The sequence below is a fragment of the Saimiri boliviensis genome, chromosome 8, assembly GCF_048565385.1.
Source record: "Saimiri boliviensis isolate mSaiBol1 chromosome 8, mSaiBol1.pri, whole genome shotgun sequence".
Lineage (NCBI taxonomy): Eukaryota > Metazoa > Chordata > Mammalia > Primates > Cebidae > Saimiri > Saimiri boliviensis.
The window spans coordinates 31,862,584-31,886,122 of NC_133456.1; the positions used below are offsets into that span (position 1 = coordinate 31,862,584).

Below are 23,539 nucleotides of genomic sequence, written 5' to 3' on the forward strand. Positions count from 1 at the left end.
CCAGAGGAAACAAAACAAAACAAAACAAAAAGATGTATAACCCAAGAACGACTCACTGGGGTGAAAAAAGATCACCAGTGGAAGTAGGGGGCTCAAGGGGTCTGACTGTGAGCACACCATAGTTCCAGGGGCCATTATGTTTCCAAAGTGAATCTGCTTTGCATCTCATTTCTGATATCATGTAACGTCAATAACAGATAAATCTATAGAGACTAATCTCCAAGCAAAAACAGTTTATTTTGGAATAAACAAAGATATAGGACTATAATCTGGGACAAACACACAAACTGAGTTGGTCTCCAATATATTCAGAAAAAAGGAAATGGTTGGGCTTTCATTGGGAAAGGAGACAGGTTATATAAGTTGTTACAAAATAAAGTTCATTGGTGCTTGTGGCATTTTGCAGGAGCTCGTGAGCTCTGATTGCTGGGTGGCAAAAGTAAAACAAATTTTGATGGCAGCCATTTGTTGTCAAACTAGTCTTAAAATTGTAGCAGCTGTTCCATTGGATTGGGCCTGTGGGATAATTTCTGGAGCAGGCTTTTGAGACCTGAGTGTTTTTTCACCCCTAAGATCCTCTATCTCTAAATTTTAGTTGGGTATAACAGGAATGACTCCATTTGTATAATCAATTTTCACTTTAGATAATCAACCTGTGGTAAACAGATTCTTAAGGTGGCCCCCTGGATCCTGACCTCCTGGTGTTCATGTTCTCATGTGATCCCCTCTTTTTGAGTATTTCAACCAACGGAATATGCCAAACATGATAGGATAGATGTAATTACATGATTCTCTTATATAAGACTGTAATGCCCATATTTCTGGGTGGCTCTCTCTCCATTGCTGGCTTCAAGGAAGTAAGTGACCATGTTGGGGAATCCTATGTGGCAAGGAACTACAAGAGGCCTCTAGGAGCTGAGGGTAGCCTCCAACTGATAGCCAGCAAGAAACGAAAGCCTTTAGTCCTACGATAGCAAGAAACTGAATTCTGTCAACAACATAAGATTGGAAGCATATTCTTCCCCAGTAGAACCACAGATGAGAACACAGTCTTGCCTGAAAGCTTGATACAAATCTTATAAGACCCTAATCAAAGAAGTCACTTAAGTAATGCCCTTGGCCTACAGAAACTGTGAGATAATAAATATGTATTTCCGCCAGGTTTGTGGTAATATTGTTACACAGCTGTCTTAGTCTCCTTGGGTTGCAATGACAAAATACCATAGACTGGATGGCTTAAATAACATTTATTTTTCACAGTTTTGAAAGCTGAGGAGTCTAAGATCAAGGTACCAGGCAATTCAGTTCTGGCAGGGATCCTGGCTTTACTTCTGACTTGCAGAGGGCTGCCTTTTGTTGTATCCTCACATGGGTACAGCAAAAGGGCTCTGGTCTCTTCCTCTTCTTATAAGGGTACTAATACCACCATAGGGGCTCCATCTTCATGACATCATCTAAACCTACTTATCTCCCAAATACTCCATCTTCAAATATCATCACATTGGGGATTAGGGTTTCAGTATATAAATTATGGTGGGACACAAACATTCAGTCCATAGTAATAGCAATAAATAACTAATACACAACCTTTGTGAAATTAGGTTGTGTCATTTAGTTTACTTGTATTAAAAAAAACTCTGATATTGGACAGAGGTGTTAGTTCATAAAATTTAATTAAAATAAAGTACCTAGTCATGTCAGGAGATAATTCTCCATGGGTGCACATGTTTCTGCATGTCTTTCAAGGGGAGGCAGTTTGCCCTTGTTCCCTCGTGTAGGAAACAATCTTGGAAGACAAAGATAGTGTCTACTTTGGGAGCAAAAGGCAGACATTTTTACTGTCCATAGCTAAAGATTTGGGTTTCCTAAGTTCACTGTTCCTTTCCTGTAATTCTACCCAATGCATATGTGGATATCATCTGGCTTTCTTCACATCACCCTGTGGGATTTGGAGCTCAGGGAACTGGCACAAAAATGCTGATACTCTGCTGCTGCTACTGCCATAAGTAATAAATTGTCCTTCATCTGTGACCTAGCAGCTTGGAGGCTTCTACCAATAATATGGTTTGGCTGTGTCCCCACCCAAAATCTCATCTTGAATTGTAATCCCCATGTGTCAAGGGTGGAACCAGGTGGAGATAATTGCATCATGGGGGCAGTTTCTCCCATGCTGTTCTTGTGATAGTAAGTCTCACAAGATCTGATGGTTTTATAAGTGTATGGCATTTCCCGTGTTGGCACTCACTCTGTTCTGCCACCCTGTGAAGAAGGTACCTGCTTCTCCTTTGCCTTCTGCCATGATTGTAAGTCTCCTGAAGCCTCCCCAGCAATGCAGAACTGTGAGTCAATTAAACTCAGTTTATAAATTAATTTTAATTCATAAATAAATTTATAATTTCCTTTATAAATTATCCAGTCTTCGGAATTTCTTTAAAGCAGCATAAGAACAGACTAATACAACCAACAGTCATAAAACTGTGGCAGGCAATTGGAATAAAATCGCATATATAGAGAATGTTGTACAGTACATATTTACCTGTGGAAATTGGAAAGCATTTTTTTCTTTGCAGGGGCAGATATAAATACAAAATTTATCTTACTTTTGTAAGTTTATACAAAGTAAACATATTATGTTAGACTATTGAGAATTTAAGTCTTGTAATTCTTTTTTTTTTTTTTTTTTTTTGAGACAGAGTTTCGCTCTTGTTACCCAGGCTGGAGTGCAATGGCGCGATCTCGGCTCAACACAACCTCCGCCTCCTGGGTTGAAGCAATTCTCCTGCCTCAGCCTCCTGAGTAGCTGGGATTACAGGCACGTGCCACCATGCCCAGCTAATTTTTTGTATCTTTAGTAGAGACGGGGTTTCACCATGTTGACCAGGATGGTCTCGATCTCTTGACCTCGTGATCCACCCGCCTCAGCCTCCCAAAGTGCTGGGATTACAGGCTTAAGCCACTGCGCCCGGCAAGTCTTGTAATTCTTATCTCTCAACATATGGTGTCACTCTTTCTCTGCCTACAACTACTCAACCTTAACTTGGTAAAGCTGCCACAGCAAGGATTAGTTAGGCCTGAAAAATGGCTAAAAATACCTTTCTCATAGAAAGATTTTAGAAAGCATTTTCTTAGTTGTTGCTTCTGGCATTACCAGGGCTGTCATGCATCCACAGAATTGCTGTTTGGTATCACTGGTAGCTAATGTTCCCATTCAATAACACACAACAAACATATTCACTGTGCTATGAAAAAGTCCACTACAGTCGCCATTTCAAGTCTTAATACCTACTAATTTAGCAATTATACTAATAGCAAAGAGTTCCAAAGGTTTAAAAGAGTTCCAATTCTGGTTAAAATCAGAATTGAGCAAGAACTTGAAATAAAACATAGGAATCAAACTAATCTCAAAATTGCCTTTGTAAAACAGATGGGTGAATTTTATCTTTTATTATTTGGTATTCATCAGCCACTTACTGTCAATTTAAACTCTAATTACAGCTCTCTAAAATTATTTTTCTTGGAGGAAGTGGGTTATTAAGATTTTTGTTGGGGTAGAATAGGAAATGATACATTTCATATGTTATATGTGCCTATTTTTCCTTTAATACCAAAACAGGCCATCCCACAAGTATAAAAGCATTTAGGCTGGGTAGGAAAATTAAAAATGATAAAGAAAAAGAAGAAAAGCAAAGCATAGTGATAACATAAAAATCAAAAGTTGACCTTAAGCTTACTTTATATAAAATTATTATTATTATTATTATTATTATTATTATTACTGAGACAAAGTCTCACTCTGTTGCCCAGGCTGGAGGGCAGTGGTGCCATCTTGGCTCACTAGTTCAAGGGATTCTCCTTCCTCAGCCTCCCAAGTAGCTAGGATTACCAGTGCCTGCCACCACACCCGGCTAATTTTTGCATTTTTAGTAGAAACAGGGTTTCACCATGTTGGTCAGGCTGGTCTCAAACTCCTGACCTTAAGTGATCTGCCCGCTTCAGCCTCCCAAAGAATTGGGATTACAGGTATGAGCCAGCGCAAACCACCTTATTTCATATAAATTAAAAGGTAGAAGGAAAAGTACCCCACATATGTGGGTTAGCTGTACCATTCTGAAATAAAAGAGGACAGTTTAGTAGCTAGGTACAAATGACTAAATATTTCACTCCTTTCTTTTTTCAAAGTCAGGAGAATATTTTATGCTGAAGAAGCAGTTGTTGAAAGAGTGTAAGTGTTACAACACTCAGTAAGGAAAAGGTTTGTAAATGTCTGGAACACAGCAGGTTAAAGAAGTGTGGTGCAGAAAGGGCTGCTACTCAACTTCTTTGCCTGAGTCTTACCAGTATTAGCTAACCTGAAGGTCACAAGCAGCCTCATCACAGCTGGTACCCTTTCTTCCCTGAAGCAGGGAGGGACAGTGGGTAAAAAAAATCTTCTCAGTTGCAGAAAAGCTGTTTTAGTCTTTTGGTCTGTAATCTGTTTCTACTGTTTATCTCAATTCTCTTAACCCCCTAGACTCTGTCAGAGTCTATCTTTCTTTTCTTCCTTGTTCATTTTCTATACATAAAAATGCAATAGCTGGCCGGGCGCGCTGGCTCAAGCCTGTAATCCCAGCACTTTGGGAGGCCGAGGCGGGTGGATCACGAGGTCAAGAGATCGGGACCATCCTGGTCAACATGGTGAAACCCCGTTTCTACTAAAAATCCAAAAAATGAGCTGGGCATGGTGGCACATGCCTGTAATCCCAGCTACTCAGGAGGCTGAAGAAGGAGAATTGCCTGAACCCAGGAGACGGAGGTTGCGGTGAGCCGAGATCGCGCCATTGCACTCCAGCCTGGGTAACAAGAGCGAAACTCCGCCTCAAAAAAAAAAAAAAAGCAATAGCACAATTGAATACAGATCAATGATTACTTTTAAAATAAGAAGTATTTGCTTTGCATTAATTAATTAATTTGTTGAGACAGAGTCTCCCTACATCACACAGGCTGGAGTACAGTGACATGATCTTGGCTCACTGCAATCTCCATCTCCTGGGTTCAGGTGATTCTCATGCCTCATCCTCCCAAGTAGCTGGAGTTACAGGTGTGCACTACTGCTCCTGGCCAATTTTTGTATTTTTAATAGATCAGGGTTTTCACTGTGTTGGCCAGGCTGGTCTCAAACTTCTGACCTCAAGTGATCTGCCCGCCTCAGCCTCTCAAAGCGCTGGGATTACAGGTGTGAGCCACTGCATCCGGCCTTCTTTTGCATTTAGATAAATTAAGTAGGATAGTAGACAGAATACAGGGAGAAGACGATGAGGCTCAGGACTACCACTTTCAGGTTACGCAGGCTTGGACAAATCATGTGCACCTCTGAACTTCAATTTTTTCCCATCTATAAATGTAGATAATAATTTCGACTGCCATGAGAATTAAATGATGGTTCACAAACTGAACAGCCCTACATATATGGAAGATACTGTGGCTAAAGGTTACATTGTTTCAACTGAATACACATTCTAAGTGAACATATCAGTTTTTTTAACTTTTAAAATATTTTAGGCGGCGTGAGGAGGCTCACACCTGTAATCCCAGCACTTTGGGAGGCCAAGGTGGATGGATCACCTGGGGGTGGGAGTTCGATACCAGCCTGACCAACATGGAGAAACCCCGTCCCTACTAAAAACACAAAATGAGCGAGGCATGGTGGCACATGCTTCTAATCCCAGCTACTTGGGAGGCTGAGGCAGGAGAATCGCTTTAATACAGGAAGTGGAGGTTGCAGTGAGCTGAGATTGCACCATTGCACTTCAGCCTGGGCAACAAGAGCAAAACTGCATCTCAAAAAAAAAAAAAGAAAAGAAAAGAAAGAAAGAAAGAAAGAAATTTATTATTTATTTATTTATTTATTTATTTTATTTTTTTTAAAGATGGGGTTTCACCATGATGGCCAGGCTGGTCTTGAACTCCTGACCTCAGGTGATCCACCCATCTCGGCCTCCCAAAGTGCTAGGATTACAGGCATGAGCCACCGCGCCTGGCAAGAAAAAATATTTTAAAATATTTAGATTTCAAATATTTTCTCCCAATTTTGCCATTTATTTGTTAACTTTATAGTATTGTATGTACAACCCCAAGCCTTTATTTTGGTGTCATTAATTTCTTCAGTTTTTTTATGTACAATTTTTACTTTTGAAATGTTGTAACATAAGTTATTCCCCATCCCTCAGTATTAAAATATTCTCCTCCACAATTTGCTATTAATTTCATATTTCAACCTTTCCCATGTAGGTCTTTAATGCATCTGGAGCTCTTCCTTTTAAGGTAGTGTTTAATTTTCTCCAGGTGGTTAGCCTATTTTCTTTTCCCCATTGATTTGTCGAACCACATTTTATTGTAATTAAATTTACAAGTGATGATTATATTGCTCATTCAGGAAGCACTGTTTGATTAGCAAGATTCTGAAAAATGCGAGTTAGCACCTAGTTGAAAGAATTGATAATAATGGATGAGGGTGAATTTAGAACATGAGGGTAATATGTTGTATTTTTTTTTATGTTTGTATATATTTTATATATTAATAAAATAAATTAAATCAATATTTGGACCCAAAAAGACATATATATTTTTCTTTAAACTAATTCAAGCTGGGTGCTTACATCTGTAATCTCAGTGTTTGGGAGGCCAAGATAGGAAGATCACTTAAAGCCAAGAGCCAGAGTTCAAGAATGGAAGAATGGGCCTGGACAACATAGCAAGACTCTATCTCAGGCAAGGGGGCAGGTGTGTGCACATGTATTGGAGGGTCAGTGGGAGGAAGCATCCAGCAGAATTGAAAAGGTTCACAGGGGACCCGGGCGTGGTGGCACATGCCTGTAGTCCCAGCTACTCAGGAGGCTGAGGCAGGAGAATCACTTCAACCCAGGAGGGAGAAGTTGAAGTGAGCTGAGATAGCACCACTGCACTCCAGCCTGGATGACAAGAGTGAAATTCCATAGAAGCAGGAGGTACACTGGGAGTGCCAGGGGTTGAGGGGTGTCCGAAATGGAGACATGCTGGTCAAAGGATACAAACGTTCAGTAACAAGATGAATAAATTCTTGTTTTCCTTAGTTTGGTCACTAGAAAAAGAATTTCTATCTCCAGGGATTCTCAGGGCTGAGAAAGGCATTCTGGTTGACCCTGAATACACACATACTGGCTTTTAATGTCGAGTTAACTGCTCTCACTAGTAGGCAATAAGATGTCAAATAAAACAACCCTGAAGAAGTTGCAAAATACACAGTGTTCTTCCAAGTGTGATCCTGAGTGTAAAATTCCTAATTCCCTTCACATGGAAAGCCCAGAATGAAGAACTCAACTTCTCTGTCAGTCACAGCATTCTGAAAGTCCATTTTGTCTCATATGTTGTATTATTAAACATATCAATCCAGAAAGAGATAAAAATTATGCTTATTGAAAGTTTTCAGATGACAAAATGGGGATGGTCTTAGTAACTTGAAAAATACACATGTAGAAATTACTCCTGTAAAGCACCAGTTCACAAATACACCTGTAGATTCCCTGAACGAAATATCTATGATATAGAAACAAACTTTGATGAAGTGATACTGCATGTTTAAGTACCTAAAAATACCCATCACCAGGCAGCTATTGAACAATGCCTCCAAGTCCTGCTGTAAAAAATGAGTTTATTGGCTGGGCGCGGTGGCTCACGCCTGTAATCCCAGTACTTTGGGAGGCGGAGCTGGGCTGATCAATTGAGGTCAAGAGTTTGAGACCAGCCTGGCCAACATGGCGAAACCCCACCCCAACTCTACTAAAAAAATGCAAAAATGAACCGGGCGGATGGCGCGCACCTTGTAATCTCAGCTACCCGGGAGGCTGAGGCAGGAGAATGGCTGGAATGAAGGAGGTGGAGGTTGCAGTGGGCCAAGATGGTGCCACTGCTCTCTAGCCTCTAGCCTGAGCGACAGAGCAAGACCCTGTCTCCAAAAAAAAAAAAAGTTTATTGCCTGTTTCCAACAATTCTCTGCAGGAAAAAAATCAAATGATTATATTAATTTTGTTGCAAATAAGATGGGCACCAGTTTACCTATGTACCTGAGGAAATGCTATGGAAAGGTATTTTTCAGTTTTATTCATTAGTATATTAACGAGTATGACTGAATAATTCATACGGAACTCAAATCAGTTGGAGGGGGGCTATAAACGCAAGTTAGCTGAGGATTTCCTGTGCATAAGAGGTGTATAGAGGGTTAGAGGACCTTTTAAATTTCCCCAACAGTTGTGGATTGGGTGGTTCTAATGTCTTTGCTATTCATTTTTAAATAGGTCAAAAAAAGACAGGAAGGACCTGCAATGTGTGGGGATCAGGAAGAAGGCAGATAATACCCCAGGATGAAAAAGGGAGCACTAGTCTGTTATTCAAGGGGACTGGCTTTCACTTGCGGTTTCTACTGTTTGGCTTGAAGAAATCGTTTCACCATCTTGGGCTTCCGTTTCGATATTGGGAGGGGAGGAGGGGGTGTTACGAGACCTCTCTGTTGTCTTGCTGCTTTCATTCTTCATGAGCCGTCCCCAAGTTGATTTAGCAAATAGTCTGTGACCTTGCGTTCCGGAATGTAAATACCGCAGTCCAGGTGACCTTTCAGCGGGCCTTCTTGCGCATGCGCTGAAGAGGCACGATCGCGTTAAGGCCCTAATTTTGCCTCTTCTGCGCAAGCGCTTTTTGTAAATCCCCACCTGTCAGAGAGAGGCAGGACTTCCTGTCGTTTTTAGAACGACTGCCGGAAGTGCCTGCGACGAATCGGCGTTAACAGAGGCTGGTATAGGTTTGGCTATCTGCGCTCGTAGCTGCTTTTGGCGCGAAAGATGCCCGGTCTGGTCGACTCAAATCCTGCCCCGCCTGAGTCTCAGGAGAAGAAACCGCTGAAGCCCTGCTGCGCCTGCCCGGAGACCAAGAAGGCGCGCGATGCGTGGTCAGTGCGCAGCGGGAGAGGGCACGGCCGACGAGCCCCGGGCCGCGGCCTGTGCCTTCCTGTGCCTCTGCCCTCTGCCCTCCGCCCTCTGCCCTCTGCCCTCTGCCCTCCTCCTCCCCACTTTCATTGCGGCGCTCTGGAGATAATTACTGGGCCCTGTAGGTTTCTTGATCGGCTTTCTGTTGATTTATCCCATAGCTTAGTTCCTAGAAACGATGAAGAGAGAGGAGAACGGCTAGTTTCAACCATTCTTTCCGTCCTACAAATGTTTTTTGAGTATCTCTTATGGGTTAAGCACTGCGTTAGGTCCGAAAATGTCTGTGGATAAAGTTAGATTCTGATATAAAGGAGCTTAATTAATGGAGACATAACACCAATGACTTATGTGCCACGTGGTCAGGGCTATGATAGAAGATTTGTTAAGACCAAACAGGAAAGGTTTTCTGGTAATTTCTAAGGCTTTCTCCCAAAATTTAGAGACAGTAGGACACAGGGTACATTCGTTACAGTTCTGAAGAGATCTTAAGCCCTTTTAAGGTAACTAAAAGTTGAAAATAAACCAGTCTACGGCGCAGGGGACATAGTACTGAGAATAGTTATCTAGATTGGCAATCCACAAAAGGTTTGTTCTTGTTTTATATCTCATTGTGGTCAATATCCAAGGAATAACATTGCTCTATAAAGAAATAAACTGGCTGAATAATATCTTTATGCTAAATGAAGGGTACAGAGAACAGCTCAATTTTTAACCTCATTGGAGGTTTTAACCTCGTCTCATAACCTGAATGTGCATCTCTTCCTCTAGCCCCTTTTGTCTTCCAAAGTAGTAGATTTAAGAAAGAAATCATAAGTCCTATAATGAGATAATAAGAGTGTAGGAGCTCAGTGCTTTTATTAATCCTCAGTCCTTTGTAAATAATACTGTGAAGGGAGAATTGAAAGACTGCAGTCTGAACAAATTGTTCCAGTGTTAACAGTAAGTGCTATTGAACCTTGAAAGTATGGCAGTATGATTAAGAGCCTGGGACCCACAGTCGGGATTTGAATATTGATCCACTAACTTGGTGACCTTGAGCCTCGTGTCTATAAAATGGCTCTAATAAAAGAAACCGTCTCCGGTATTATTGTAAGGGTTAATGATGTAAGCCATCCCAAGTGCCTAGCTCAGTATATATAGCAATAAATGAACAATGAATGCTGGCTATTGTCTTCATAAGGAGCTCACTATTCCAGTCTCCCATTTGCAGGCAGCTCTTGAGCTACTGAAGGATGGGTAGAGAGTTTCCATGGAAGGAGAACCTATTCCCGTCTTTAAATTTCTTTTGCCTCAATTGCCTCAGACAACGTGGGTTCTCCCCAAATGTCCATAGCCAGGAGTCAGTTTTTACTTGTTACTGAATTTGGCTTAACTTGATTATTTGCTAAATAACATTTTCAGGCCCTAGAAATAAAGTTGTGTAGTCCTAGTCTTTATTTTGTGAATTTTACAAGTAGAGGGGTCTCATCTTGGTTTCCTGGTTACCAGAGGTTTTTGATGTTTATGTTTTTGGATGTCTTGTAATTAGAAGTAGATTTATTTTGTTGTGTTTGAATGTAGGGCAGAATCAGAAAGTTAATTTCTCTATGATAATCAAAAAAATTGAGCTGTTCTCTCTGCCCTTCATTTAGCATAAATACTCTCTTTATTCAGTCAGTTTATTTCTTTATAAAGCAATGTTATTCTGTGGATATTGACTAGAGGCAATATTTGATATGCGTGATTATTTCTTATCAGATTTCTCCCCCAAGATTACTTCTCTGTGGAATGTCTTCATAGGCATGGAAATATCATAAGATCAAATAAAAACAAAGCTGTTGGATGTAATAGCATTTGTTTTAACTCCAGCTGCATTCCATTATACACATGTTTTATCTCACTCCCCTTCACTGTCATGCATACTTAATATGCTTAATGCCTATTTAGATAACAAGTACATTTTGTTTTATAGTATCATCGAGAAAGGAGAAGAACACTGTGGACATCTAATTGAGGCCCACAAGGAATGCATGAGAGCCCTAGGATTTAAAATATGAAACGGTAAGCTTCTTGCTTCAAATTTGTGTATTGCTTTACAGATTTAGCAGCAGTCAGGCTGTGTTTTATTTGAAAGGTAGTTCACCTGGTTAATATAAAATGCTTAAGTATCAATTTAAAAAAAAAAACATGATTTTTCAGTTCGAAGGGAGTAAACTATGTAAGTAAATTGAGAGGCATATAGCAGACTGGGGAAGGGGAGAATTTAACTTTCAAGAAAGTGTTTGACAAAAGCCTTTAGATCTCATGGCTTTAGGAAAATTTACTGAAGGAGCTAAAAGAAAAATACTCTCTTGTTTCTAATATTGTGGGACTTCAGTAAATGCTTTGTGTTTTTTGTTTTGTTTGTTTGTTTGCTTTGAGACAAGATCTCACTCTGTTATCCAGGCTGGGGTGAGGTGGCACAATCACAGCTCACTGCAGCCTCAGCCTCCCGGACTCGGGTGATCCTCCCACCTCCTCAGCCTCCTGAGTAGCTGGGACTATAGGTGTGGGCCACCATTCCTGGCTAATTTTTTGTATTGTGTTTTAGAGATGGGGTTTCACCATGTTGCCCAGGCTGGTCTCAACCTCCTGGACTCAAGCAGTCCTCCTGCCTTGGTCTCCCAAAGTACTGGAATTCGAGGCGTGAGCCACCGTGCTTTTTAAGTAGCGAATAGGTTTCCCATGGAAGTATTGCTTTCTGAAAAATGAAAACGGAATTGTAGTTATTTATTTTGTGCCATGCTTTATTCTAATAAAACTAAAGCTTCAGGCCATTTTTTGAAAGAACTTGGAACTCTGAATCCAAATTTAAGTGCTGAAAGGGACCTTAAGTGATATGTGTCCAACAATTCCGCAAATAAATGATATTCTTTTGTTTGGAAGCTCTTTCTTCAGTTTCTTCAGTTATCAACTTAGCTTACACCCACACTCTTACACGTACACTCTTTACTCAGGTCGCTTCACAAGTCTCCTTTTTAGAGAGGCTTTCCCTCAACACCCCATATTAATTAGCATCCTATCGCCATCACTCTATCATGGTGCTGTCCCAACAGAACTTCTGTGAAGATGTAAATGTTCTGTATCTGCATGTGCCAGTCTGGTAGCTACTAGCCATATGTGGCTGCTGAGCACTTGAATTGTGGCTGGTGAGACTGAGGTACTGAATTTTTGGTTTTTAAAAATTTTAATAGCCACATGTAGCTAGTGGCTACTCTATTCTATACACTGCCACCTAGATATATATATTTTTAATCATCTGTGTTGCTTCACAGCAGCTAGAATGTAAGCTCTGAGAAAGTAAGAATTTTCTATTTCATTCATTGTCATATCCCCACCACCTATAACAGTGCCTGGCTCATAGTAGGTGCCCAAAGGAGGGTTGTTAATTAAGTGAATGAATAAATAAGGAAATTAAGGCTTATGGTTATGAAATGGCCCCCAAGGTGGGTTGAGCAGTAGAAGAACGAGCCTCAGTTTCTAGGCTGACTCTGCTCTTTGCCTCTACCCTTACTTCCACACCACACTACCACTTTTAACTTAATAGCTGAGAGATAATGCCAAAGCCACATGCCAGTATATTAGTACTGGAGACCCTGGCTTCTTTCCCTTGCACCTCTTTCCTGCCTCTTTGGAATTTCGCATATGGTTCGTCTTCCTCATTGAGCTATAAAAAAAGAAGGATAAGGAACTTGTCACAAGCTGATAAGAAGTTACTGTGTAATGGAAAACAGTCTAGGCTGAAAGTCCTGAGGGCTTTATTTTTCTTCTCCTGATGTTTAGTTTAGCATGTTTTTCACTTCAGCACCGTTTAGATTCATCGAGACATTAATCCTCTGAGTTTCACTTATTATTTATAAAAAGAGAACCATAATACATTTTGTGATTCTATATATAGTATGGTATATCTTCTGTTGTGTATATGATATACTTAAGTAGCTTTTAGACCAGATGGTTATTTAAAGAAATCCCATAATGAACCATTTTGGAAAATAAGTAAATTTGAAGGGGAGTTTATATTCTTAAAAAGTATAAGTGTACTTTATTAACTATTTTTACAGATGCGATCTCAAAATTTGTACATGGTTTCCTTGTTCATAATCTAACTCCCTAGTTAGTTGTATAAGCTATAGGCTTGTGCTGAACCTGCTTTGATAAAAAGGGATAATTAAAAAAAACAAAAGAAATGCTAATTTCAGGAATATCGAAAGCTTATCTTGGACTTCATCTGAACCACAAAGGTGGTACAATTGTTATAAGTGGCATATATTCAAAAGTACTGTATGACATCATAGTTTTCTTTATGTTAAGAAAGAAAATATTGGGGCAGAGTAAGAATGATGTCTATACTTCACTTGTGTGTAAAAGAAAATGCAAAAGCTTTAGACTTAGAAAATCTACTGTTTGATTGTGTGGTCTTGGGCAGGTCCTTAACTTTCTGTACCTTGGTTTCCTCTTCCGTAAAATGGAGGTAATAATACATGCCCAAACGACTTCATAGAGTTGTTGTGATGATTAAATGTAAAATAAATCATCTGTAAAAACCAGAACAAAATAGTTCAGTTGAGGTCTGTTAAGTATATGACTTGATTATGTATTTTTGAATCCTAGTTACAAGAAGAATTTGAATCCATATAGGATCTTTCTAAGAGTTCAAACTGCCATGTTTTCCACTTTCAGTGTAATGTTTTTGGAACAGGACTGGATGTTTGGATCTTCATTGGTCCCAGGTGTCCTATTTCCTCAACCTCCATGGCGAAGTGGAGGCACAGTGAAGTAAAAAAAGACTTGCTCAAGTTAATGGATAGTGGTGGAATTAAATTAGAGTTCGGATCTCTTATATTCTCCAAATCATAGGCACTTTACACTTCACTTGTACTTAATGAGATATTAGTGCCAACATATTCATTTTTAGGATTGCACATAATCTTAATCCTCAATCTTAAAACCTCATTATGAATGCTAATTGGAAAGACCTGTTACTGAAATGTACAGTTGCATATAACCCATTAAGGCCATTGGCTGGAGGGTGAAATCCAACACGGCTTGCCTGCATTGCTATACAGTAACCTTAATTGGTATTTCTTAGACTGTTAGACCATGTTTTTTTGAGAATAGCTTTAAAAGAAAATATTTTGCGACCTTAGATCTTTCTGGCAATGATCATGAAAGTTCCTTAATTAAAAAAAACCTTTGTAGATTTTAATGTTATTCCTAAGTAGATCTTAATTGTACCTCAAGTGCAGTAAGTGGGGAATAAAGTCTATTATACATTTTTTTATACTTAACATGAAACTAGGCTACATCCATCCAGTGATTCTTACCCAGAGGTGCATCTCAGAATTAGCTGAAGAATGTTTTTCAAAATTCACGACTTGAGCCTTGGTCTGCACCTGTTGACTGAGAAACTCCTAGATGATTTTCAAGTGTGCTCCTCTCTAACAACCACTGGCCTGAGTTTGAAGATGAATAGCAGGGATAATGCTAGGCGTAAAGTATCTGAAAAATTAGTAGTAGCAAAGGCAGAGACTTGAAAACTCAAGAAAAAATAGGTATGGTGGTGATTCTAGACAATTTTTTTCTATTTTATGACTGCTTCTTTTTTTTTTTTTTTTTTTTGAGACGGAGTTTCGCTCTTGTTACCCAGGCTGGAGTGCAATGGCGCGATCTCTGCTCACCGCAACCTCCGCCTCCTGGGCTCAGGCAATTCTCCTGCCTCAGCCTCCTGAGTAGCTGGGATTACAGGCACGAGCCACCATGCCCAGCTAATTTTTTGTATTTTCAGTAGAGACGGGGTTTCACCATGTTGACCAGGATGGTCTCGATCTCTCGACCTCGTGATCCAGCTGCCTCGGCCTCCCAAAGTGGTGGGATTACAGGCTTGAGCCACCGCGCCCGGCCATGACTGCTTCTTTTACTGAAAAGAGAAAGTAAAACCTAGAACCTCGTTAGAAATATAAGGAGGAAGGCCGGGCGCGGTGACTCAAGCCTGTAATCCCAGCACTTTGGGAGGCCGAGGCGGCTGGATCACGAGGTCAAGAGATCGAGACCATCCGGGTCAACATGGTGAAACCCCGTCTCTACTAAAAATACAAAAAAATTAGCTGGGCATGGTGGCACGTGCCTGTAATCCCAGCTACTCAGGAGGCTGAGGCAGGAGAATTGCCTGAACCCAGGAGGCGGAGGTTGCGGTGAGCCGAGATCGCGCCATTGCACTCCAGCCTGGGTAACAAGAGCGAAACTCCGTCTCAAAAAAAAAAAAGAAAGAAAGAAAAGAAAAGAAAGAAATATAAGGAGGAAATGGATGGTTACTATCTTTCTGCCTTTGGGAGTCAGAAGAAGCCTGAAGAACCCATTTTGGAGACTAAAGTCATTGAAAGAAATTAAAGGACTAGTACTGAGTAGTGGTGACACTCAATATTAAGTTTAACAACTTAACAGTTGGATGCTTAAAAATGTGCTGAATTTCACACACACACAACTGATTATGTATGAAAATATGATCTCAAGATAATCCAGATAGAATAATTTCTGCCATTCAAACATTTATTCATTCAATAAAAAAAGACCCTGGAAAATGCCTAGAGGAGAAAGATTATCCCTCCAGTCAAGGACATTACATCCAGAGATATAACCAAACAGGTTTACATCCAGGGTCTTCCACCACATAGCTAGCCTCTTTTGATATGTAGTCAGTAGCAAAAGTGGTTAACAGTGCTATGGACTGCTATCATCGAAAGGTTGGATAGCTTCATTGTTGGTTATCTTTTCCATCTAAACTTTTCTGTAAGTGTATTCTTCCTTTGAGCCTTTTAGAAAAGAGAGAGTTTAGATGTTTGTATGTTGGTGTGGTTTCTCTTTATCTAAACCAAATGGAATGACCAGCTAAATGAGGGAGGTATTTGCATTAGACTTGAAGAGTTAGCTACCCCAATTTAATTACGTGCCTAGCATTGTTCTCAATCTTCTGGGATAGGCACTGGGAGCAGTGTGAGAAACCTGATATTGACTTGACTAGATCAGCAACCATATCTCTGCTACTTTCCCCTTTTTGATTTTTCCAACTGAATTTTAAAAGAGTTGCCCTTATTTTGCCTTTGGGATTAAGTAACTTTCCACAGGAAGTGCCTCGTATACTGAGCTGACCTTCTGCCTTCTACTTTGTGGATCTTCGCCAGGCATACTTGAATCAGCAAAGAGGGGTTCGCAAGTCTCGTCTCTTGAATATCTGTAAAAATAACTGCTTTAGCCTTTACTGGAAGATATTTTTGAGAAATATATGTATCTCACACACACACATATGTATTTTATATACACATACACACACACACACACACACACACACTGTTTTTACTTCAAAAATTTCTAAAGGGTAAACAATATCATGAATAGTCTCAGTGATGTTTTTAGTTAGGCAAACCTAGAATTTTAGAATGTTGATTTTGAATTTTATGACTAATTTGGAATCATTAGGGCAATTAGTTAATTACTTATCTGAGGCATTCATTTCTAGTGGTCTGAATTCCCTAACTCCATAGATCTGCGTGATGTTTGAAATCTGACTTTCTAAAATGAATCTTTTTCTGTAGGTGGTCTGGTGTGTGAATAAATAATTCCTGAAGAATGAAGAAGATTAATTTTGGGAGTTCTTTGATGAACTTTGATATGTGGAAAAAGTATTTATAATTTATTTTAAAAAGAAAGTAAAATATTACTAGTGAAAGATCTTAAGTTGTCTTTCTTTTTTGTGTTCCTCATTTGCTCAAGTGGCTTCCCCCGACCCCGTAAAGGATATATACTAACAAATCTTGTAACATAAGGTTCTTATGTTCTTATTACTATTTCATTCTGGGAACTCAGTATCTGTTGTCAGGAGAAAGCAGATACTGATCTCAGCCAGTAAAATTTCCAGAATTAGGTGCATAGAAGTAAAAATGAATAACCCTTTACCAAATCAGAATCAGTATGGTAGCCATATCATCTCATTCAACACTTTTTTTTTTTTTTAACTTTCTTTTTTTTTGAGGCGGAGTGCAATGGCACGATCTCGGCTCACTGCAACCTCCGCCTCCTAGGTTCAGGCAATTCTCCTGCCTCAGCCTCCTGAGTAGCTGGGATTACAGGCACACGCCACCATGCCCAGCTAATTTTTTGTAATTTTTAGTAGAGATGGGGTTTCACCATATTGACCAGGATGGTCTCTATCTCTTGACCTCGTGATCCACCCGCCTCAGACTCCCAAAGTGCTGGGATTACAGGCGTGAGCCACCACGCCCAGCTTTTTTAACTTTCTTAAAAGCAAGAACTCAACAAGCCTTTAGTCTTAATGTTTAAACCATTATTGTTATTCTTTACTAGATGTCTTTTGGAAAAGTTAGTTTAAGTTTTGGACCAAATTAGGGTGATTTGGCTTGGAAGATCTCAACTGTTTGGCATTATGAATCTGTACATGGCTAGTTACATTTTAGAATATACTAGGATCTTAAGTGTAGTGCCTACAGGGTAGACAGTTGTCTCTTATTATTTAGAAGCTGGCTTAGGCAAGAAACTGAATTGGTACTAAAAGTCATTAATCAAACAGCTCAATGCTATGCCATGGTGATGTCTAGAGTTGAACAGAGTGTGATTTCCTTAGTATAGCAACCTTGTCATCCTCAGCTGGTTATGGGTAATGAAGTAATTGGTCATATTCTGCTTGTAAGTACATTTGAAGTCTAAAAATCTCAAGAACAAAAGATATGGAGAACATAACTAAGAGAATATGTAAAGTTCATGTGTCATTGTCTGATAGGAAAAGTTCCTTCTTTATAAAATAAGGAGCTGAATCAGATGATTCCTTAATATTCTTTCCTAATTCATTAAGAGAATGGCTTTGATGTGTGACAGACTTAAGTTCAACAGCTGGCTGTGTGACCTCAAGCAAGGCATAGCTTCTTTGGGTCTGCTTTTCTCAGCTGAAAAACAAAACAAAAAAAACCAAAAACAAATAAAAACAGGTATAGAAGTAATACCTAACTTCCAAGATTGTAAGTACTAATTAAAAATTATGTATATAAAGCATTTGGCACAGTAGTTAGCACTGAGTGTTATTAGCATTCTCTATTATTTTCTGTTTATATTTTTACTTGAATATTTATTTGGATATAATACTTTTAGTAAGCAGTTTATGGTTTACAGAGATAATCTAGGTGAAGAATAGAATCTTGGACAATTAAGACAGGTATGCACTAACTTCCCACCCAGTACAGATCTTTGGCAGATGGTTATCCAAACTGCTTGAATATGTCCTGGAACTACAAAAAAGAAAACAAAAAATCAACAACCTTATCACCCATTGTTAATTTCTGATATATGCTAGGCCAGACTTTTCCTATACATTTATACATTTTTTAAATAAAAATAAAACTTTTTCTATGCTACATATTTTTAATGAGGTTATAACATTATCATGTTTTTCTCCTAATGTATTTTGTCATCAATGAGTATAGGTCTGCCTACCGTGTCATTTGTATTGACTATATAAATTCATTCTGTGACTTACCATAATTTAACCAATACCCTATTTATTTTTACACATTTGTACATTTATTCATTAAACAAATACTTTATATAGAGTGCCTTCTGTTATATCAGATGCCATTCTAGGAATTTAGTCTCAGCCTGGAACAGCATATATGTCAGATAACCTAAATTCTGAGTTTTTGTTTGTTTTATTTTATTGGTTGGTTTAATGGAAACATAATAAAGAAGAAATCACCTGAAATCCCACCAGTCTACAATAGGACCTGTCTTCGAGGACATTCTCATACTTCCCTCTTTCCCTCCCTCCCTTTTTCTCTCCTTCCCTCTTTCTCTCTCTCCCCTTCCCCCGTGTGTGTGTGTGTGTGTGTGTGTGTGTGTGTGTGTGTGTGTATACACCCCTTTTACTTTTTTCTTTTGGCTACTCTGTAATAATATTACAATAGAAGTCTCCTTAGGGAGAGTCTTTACAAGTGTCCTTTACTAATCACTCAGCTAAGGTTGGGCCAGAGACCATGCATGTTTTCAAGGCTTTGGGTGAGGACTGCCCTCAAATGATCTCTAGAAAAAATATATCCATTTGCACCTTAGTATCTGAAAGCACTGATTTCCGTAATCTCTGAGCAACACAATTTTTTAAAATTTGCCAGTTGGTATGTCTGCCTGATTTGTAAAGTAACTAAAAACACCCTTTTTGACCTCTGCAGTGGTTAAAAGTACGTCTCACAAGACCCTCTTCCCATCCTTTCCTAGTGCTTAAGCCTTCCCAAGATGATGTGCAGCATTTCAGTAATAATGGTAAGAGCTGTTACCATAGTAACTTGAAAAATGAAGAACTTGGTCTCATAGTGGGTAACAACCACATTGTACTACACCTCTTTGCTAAGCCCTTGCTCTTCACAAAAATGACTAAACTCAACATGGATATATTCACACTATTCTCTCTAGTCCCCCCTTTGTCTAACCTTGAAATGTTAGACTTGAAGATTGATGAAAACAGGATCATATCCTTAAGCAAGGCCTATCTTTGGATTACTGTGTCTTTCACAGGTCTGATGTGATGGAAAAAACCATGATCCTTATTTTACCGGTGAGTATAGGTGCTCAGAGAGGTTAAGGAAATCACCCTGATCCAATAGCTGGTAACCTGTGATGTGAGTTTAGGTCATTAGAGTTGAAGCCCAGTGTTCTTTGGTGTACTAGTTATCCAGTGTAAACATCATGTTTGTAGTTATAAATTCATTTAATGCATGCTTAGTGAAGGGCTGTTATTTACAGGGAACAGCCCCACTGTTGATAATTCATGTGTGAATCAGACCCTTTTTTTAAAATGAGAGGTTGTTTGATTTACCACTTTCTGAGGGCATACTATATGCCAACTATACAGAGTAGTCAGAGATTAGTAGTTAAGTTATAGACTCTTCCCTCAAAGAGCTTACAGTCTAGTGGATGTAAGTATATATGCCATAAAAATATAAATTGAATACTTAGTGGTATGATGGATATTCCAAGTTGGTTTTCTAAATGGTACATGTATGATTATGCCCAGTATTTATTTCTTTAGCTCTTAAAAACTGCTAGATATTTCATCTGTGTCTATTATGGTGCTTTTGATAGCAAGTAATAGAAAATCCTCATAAGGAAAACTCACATAGCTGGAAGTCCAGTTTGAGTCAGCTCTAGATGTGGTGATATCATAGGGTCACTGATTTCATCCAAGACTCAAGTTATTTTCATCTCAGAGCTTTCTCGTCCAGGACTGATGAAGCCAGTCATGTGCTTTCTTGTTCAAGTCCAGCAGAAGAGAGAAAGCATTCCCTGGGCATAGACTCTTAGTTCCTTTTTTTAAGGTCTGATTGAACCAAATAAGGTTATATGTATTTTTATGAACCAGTAATAGTTATCAACAGAACACCTTATGCTGATTGGCTTACATAAGATCTCTCCCCACCCCCAACCCCCTGCCCTGCCCCACTCTCCTTAGATCCATGTGTAGGTTAGATATCTGGACAAAACAAATTCTGTCACAATTGAGGAAGGAGGTATATGGATATTGAATAGACAGTTTTCCACTAATCTTGTTCACCTAACAGGTCACCCTAAACAGTCAAATTGAGTTTATAGGAGGAATTCCTCTCAGAGTTGACTCAAGCTTTAGAGAGAAAATTATTGGTAGAGCTTAAGAATTCCGATGTTCAGTTTTTATAGAATAAGACAATTAGCAGGTGTTCAGAGAACTGTTCTCTGAAGAGTTGTCCTTAGGGAGATCTGAATTAGTATGCTTTCAACTGCAAGCACTAGAATACCCAACTATACTGACACAACAGATACAGAAGAGTGATTTGTCTCCCTGTTAGGAAGTTTGGAGATTAAAAACTCCAGGTTTAAGACAGTGGCTCAGTGGTGCTTTCAAGAACTTAGCCTTGGCCGGGTGTGGTGGCTCATGCCTGTAATCCCAGCACTTTGGGAGACTGAGGCTAGAAGATTGCTTGAGTCTTGGAGTTCAAGACTGGCCTGTGCAACACAGTGAGAACCTGTCTCTACAGAAAATAAAAACATTAGCTGGGCATGGTGATACATGTCTGTAGTTTCAGTTACTTGGGAGGCTGAGGTGTTGAGTCCAGGAGACTGAGGCTGCAGTGAGCCGTGATTGCACCACTGCATTCCAGCCTGGCTTACAGAGCAAGGCCCTGTCTTAAAAAAATAAACCAATCTAGGCTTGTTCTATTTTTCTGCTCTTTATCCTTCTCATCCTTAGGCCTATCATATCTCATGACTGTGGTAACTTCAAGTATTACATCATCACACAGCTATTCAAGCCTGGATGAAAGGTAGGCTTGCTTTCTATCAGAGAATATCCTTTTTCCCAGAAGCTCCCTTACTTCCATCTCATTGGTCACATGCCTACTCTTGTGCCAGTCACTAACAAGGGGAATAAATACTGTGCTTGGCTTCAACCAATCTTAGTTCAGGCTATGGCAACTTGGGGAGAAGCCCACCTTCCTTAACATATTGCACAAGCAAAATTAGAGTTGCATAAACTAAAGAAAAAGGGGAAATGGCTATAGACAACCAATAGTGTCTGCTTAAGATCAACTTGACACTTTGTGTCCAGAGCATAAAACTATGCCTCTGTTCTATTTTAGTATCTTTATTAGGAAAGTGTTAACCTCAAGCTCAGTGTTGCTCAAACTATGTGGTGAAGAACTAGCTTTTTCCCCCTCAATTCATCACAGACCAACACTAGGAAAATGAAATAAAAAAACCCATACATATTTAAAAATATACAAACCCAGAATTTTTGTTAGTTCAAAGGCCATAGTTTCTCTGTGAAATTGCTATAAAAATGTCTAAACCCTCACAATTTCTGTCCTTATTCCAGCATGGACCAGTAACAAACAGTTTCTAGACCGGGCTGAGTTCATGACCACACTTGAGAGGCACTGTTGACTCTGCTGACTCCATAAGCTGTCCCCAGCCTGCCTCACCTGCCTCTTGTCTGCTACTCCTTTTGATTCACCTACAACTAGGTGTTCTCTGTATCAGAACATGCCACGTATTTTGTTTTACTTCTGGGATTGACTTTATAATCTGTTCTTTCTTCCTGGAATGCCCTTCTCTAGGTGGGGAACACCTACTCATCTTTGTAGACCAGCTTAAAAGTCACCTTCCCTGTGATGTTTTCTCGTGAAAAAAAAAATATTTTTTTAAGAGACAGGTGTCTCCCTATGTTGCCTAGGCTGGTCTCAAACTCCCGGGCACAAGTGATCATCCCACCTCAGCCTCCCAAAGTACTAGGATTACAGACATGAGCCATCATGCCCCCAGCCTCATGAATTTTAGTTAGGTTATAGCAGTATAGTAAAAGTCCCTATGGATTGAATTATTTGCTCTCTTATCAGTGTTTTTTCTTTGAATCCTAGGTACACTTATTTTATTGGATTGCAGTTTCTGGGTCAGTATCCCAGAATAGACTGAAAGTTTACTGAAGTGATAATTGTCTTATTCATCTTTATATTCCCTGTTCTTGGAACACATAGTTTGTCCTGAATAAATGCCTATTGAATTGAATCAACTCAACAATGAGAAAACTTGTGGTTCTTTCCTTTTTTCTTTCCCAGATTTTTTTTATTGTGCTTCTGCCTTCATATTTGTGTATTTCCTTATAGAACTTACCATTTTGACAGACAGTACATTTTTCCTTCCTTTTCTATCAAATCTGGACTTAAAAACAAGACACAACTTTTCATTGTTGTATTCTGATCACAGGTCCCATCCTGTGGGCATCAATGTTACTATTACTGCAGGCCACGTGTGGGGTTTTTGCACCCATGATTCTCTGACGTATGCCATCCTAATATCATGCTCAAATTTCCAGCAGGAATAGATGAGCTTGTATGCAGACATATAAACTCCCAAAAGTACCTGATAGGATGCTATTAATATGTTGTAGAGAATATACAATTCAGCGACACATGGACCTAGGCTTTAATCTTTATTCACATACTGACTAGCTTTGTGACCTTGGGCAAATTCCTTAGCCTCTCTGAGCCTGTTTCTTCTATTTTATTTAAAAAATTGGTATAGTAAGATAACAAGAGGAAACAATAGCGCTTAATAAATGTTAGAACCCCCTGCTGAGATAGCACATATGTGGATTTTCAGGAAAGCAGACTGAGTGCAGTCTGGCAGCAGGACAAGTGAACCATAGAGTTAATGGGTCTGCCTGTCTCTTTAATGGGTTAGGGCCAACCTATTTGGCAAGTCTCCTAAGAAACATGAGCTGCTTTGAAATTCTATCTTGGGCAGAGCCTCGGTTGCTTCTCCGTTTCTGTGCTTCTGACTTTCCTGCTTACAGCTGGCAGGGACAGCTACTCGGGAAGCTCAGGGGTTGCATGTCTGTGGTGGAAGAATGAGCAGCTGCTGCTTGTTAAAATAGGGGGATTGGTGGGGAGGCAGGCAAGCGACATAAAAGCAGTATATGGAAATCCCCAAACTCCACTGTTCAT

At 39.5% G+C, this 23,539-nt stretch overlaps 1 protein-coding gene across 2 annotated transcripts; it reads left to right on the plus strand.

The window, feature by feature from the left end:
• The first annotated feature begins 8,753 nt into the window (after positions 1 to 8,753).
• COX17 (cytochrome c oxidase copper chaperone COX17) lies at positions 8,754 to 22,601 on the plus strand. Of its 2 annotated transcripts, XR_012518776.1 has the most exons (4): positions 8,760 to 8,956; positions 10,945 to 11,033; positions 21,289 to 21,361; positions 22,454 to 22,601. XR_012518776.1 is itself a non-coding variant. In XM_003935412.4 (3 exons), exons 1-2 carry the CDS (start codon positions 8,850 to 8,852, stop codon positions 11,027 to 11,029), a joined length of 192 nt encoding a protein of 63 aa, XP_003935461.1. In that variant the 5' UTR covers positions 8,754 to 8,849; the 3' UTR covers positions 11,030 to 11,033; positions 16,601 to 16,738. The 2 variants fall into 2 exon arrangements, 1 of the variants encoding a protein (XP_003935461.1); XM_003935412.4 differs by lacking the exons at positions 21,289 to 21,361; positions 22,454 to 22,601 and adding an exon at positions 16,601 to 16,738 and having other exon boundaries at positions 8,754 to 8,956.
• Positions 22,602 to 23,539: the final 938 nt, after the last annotated feature.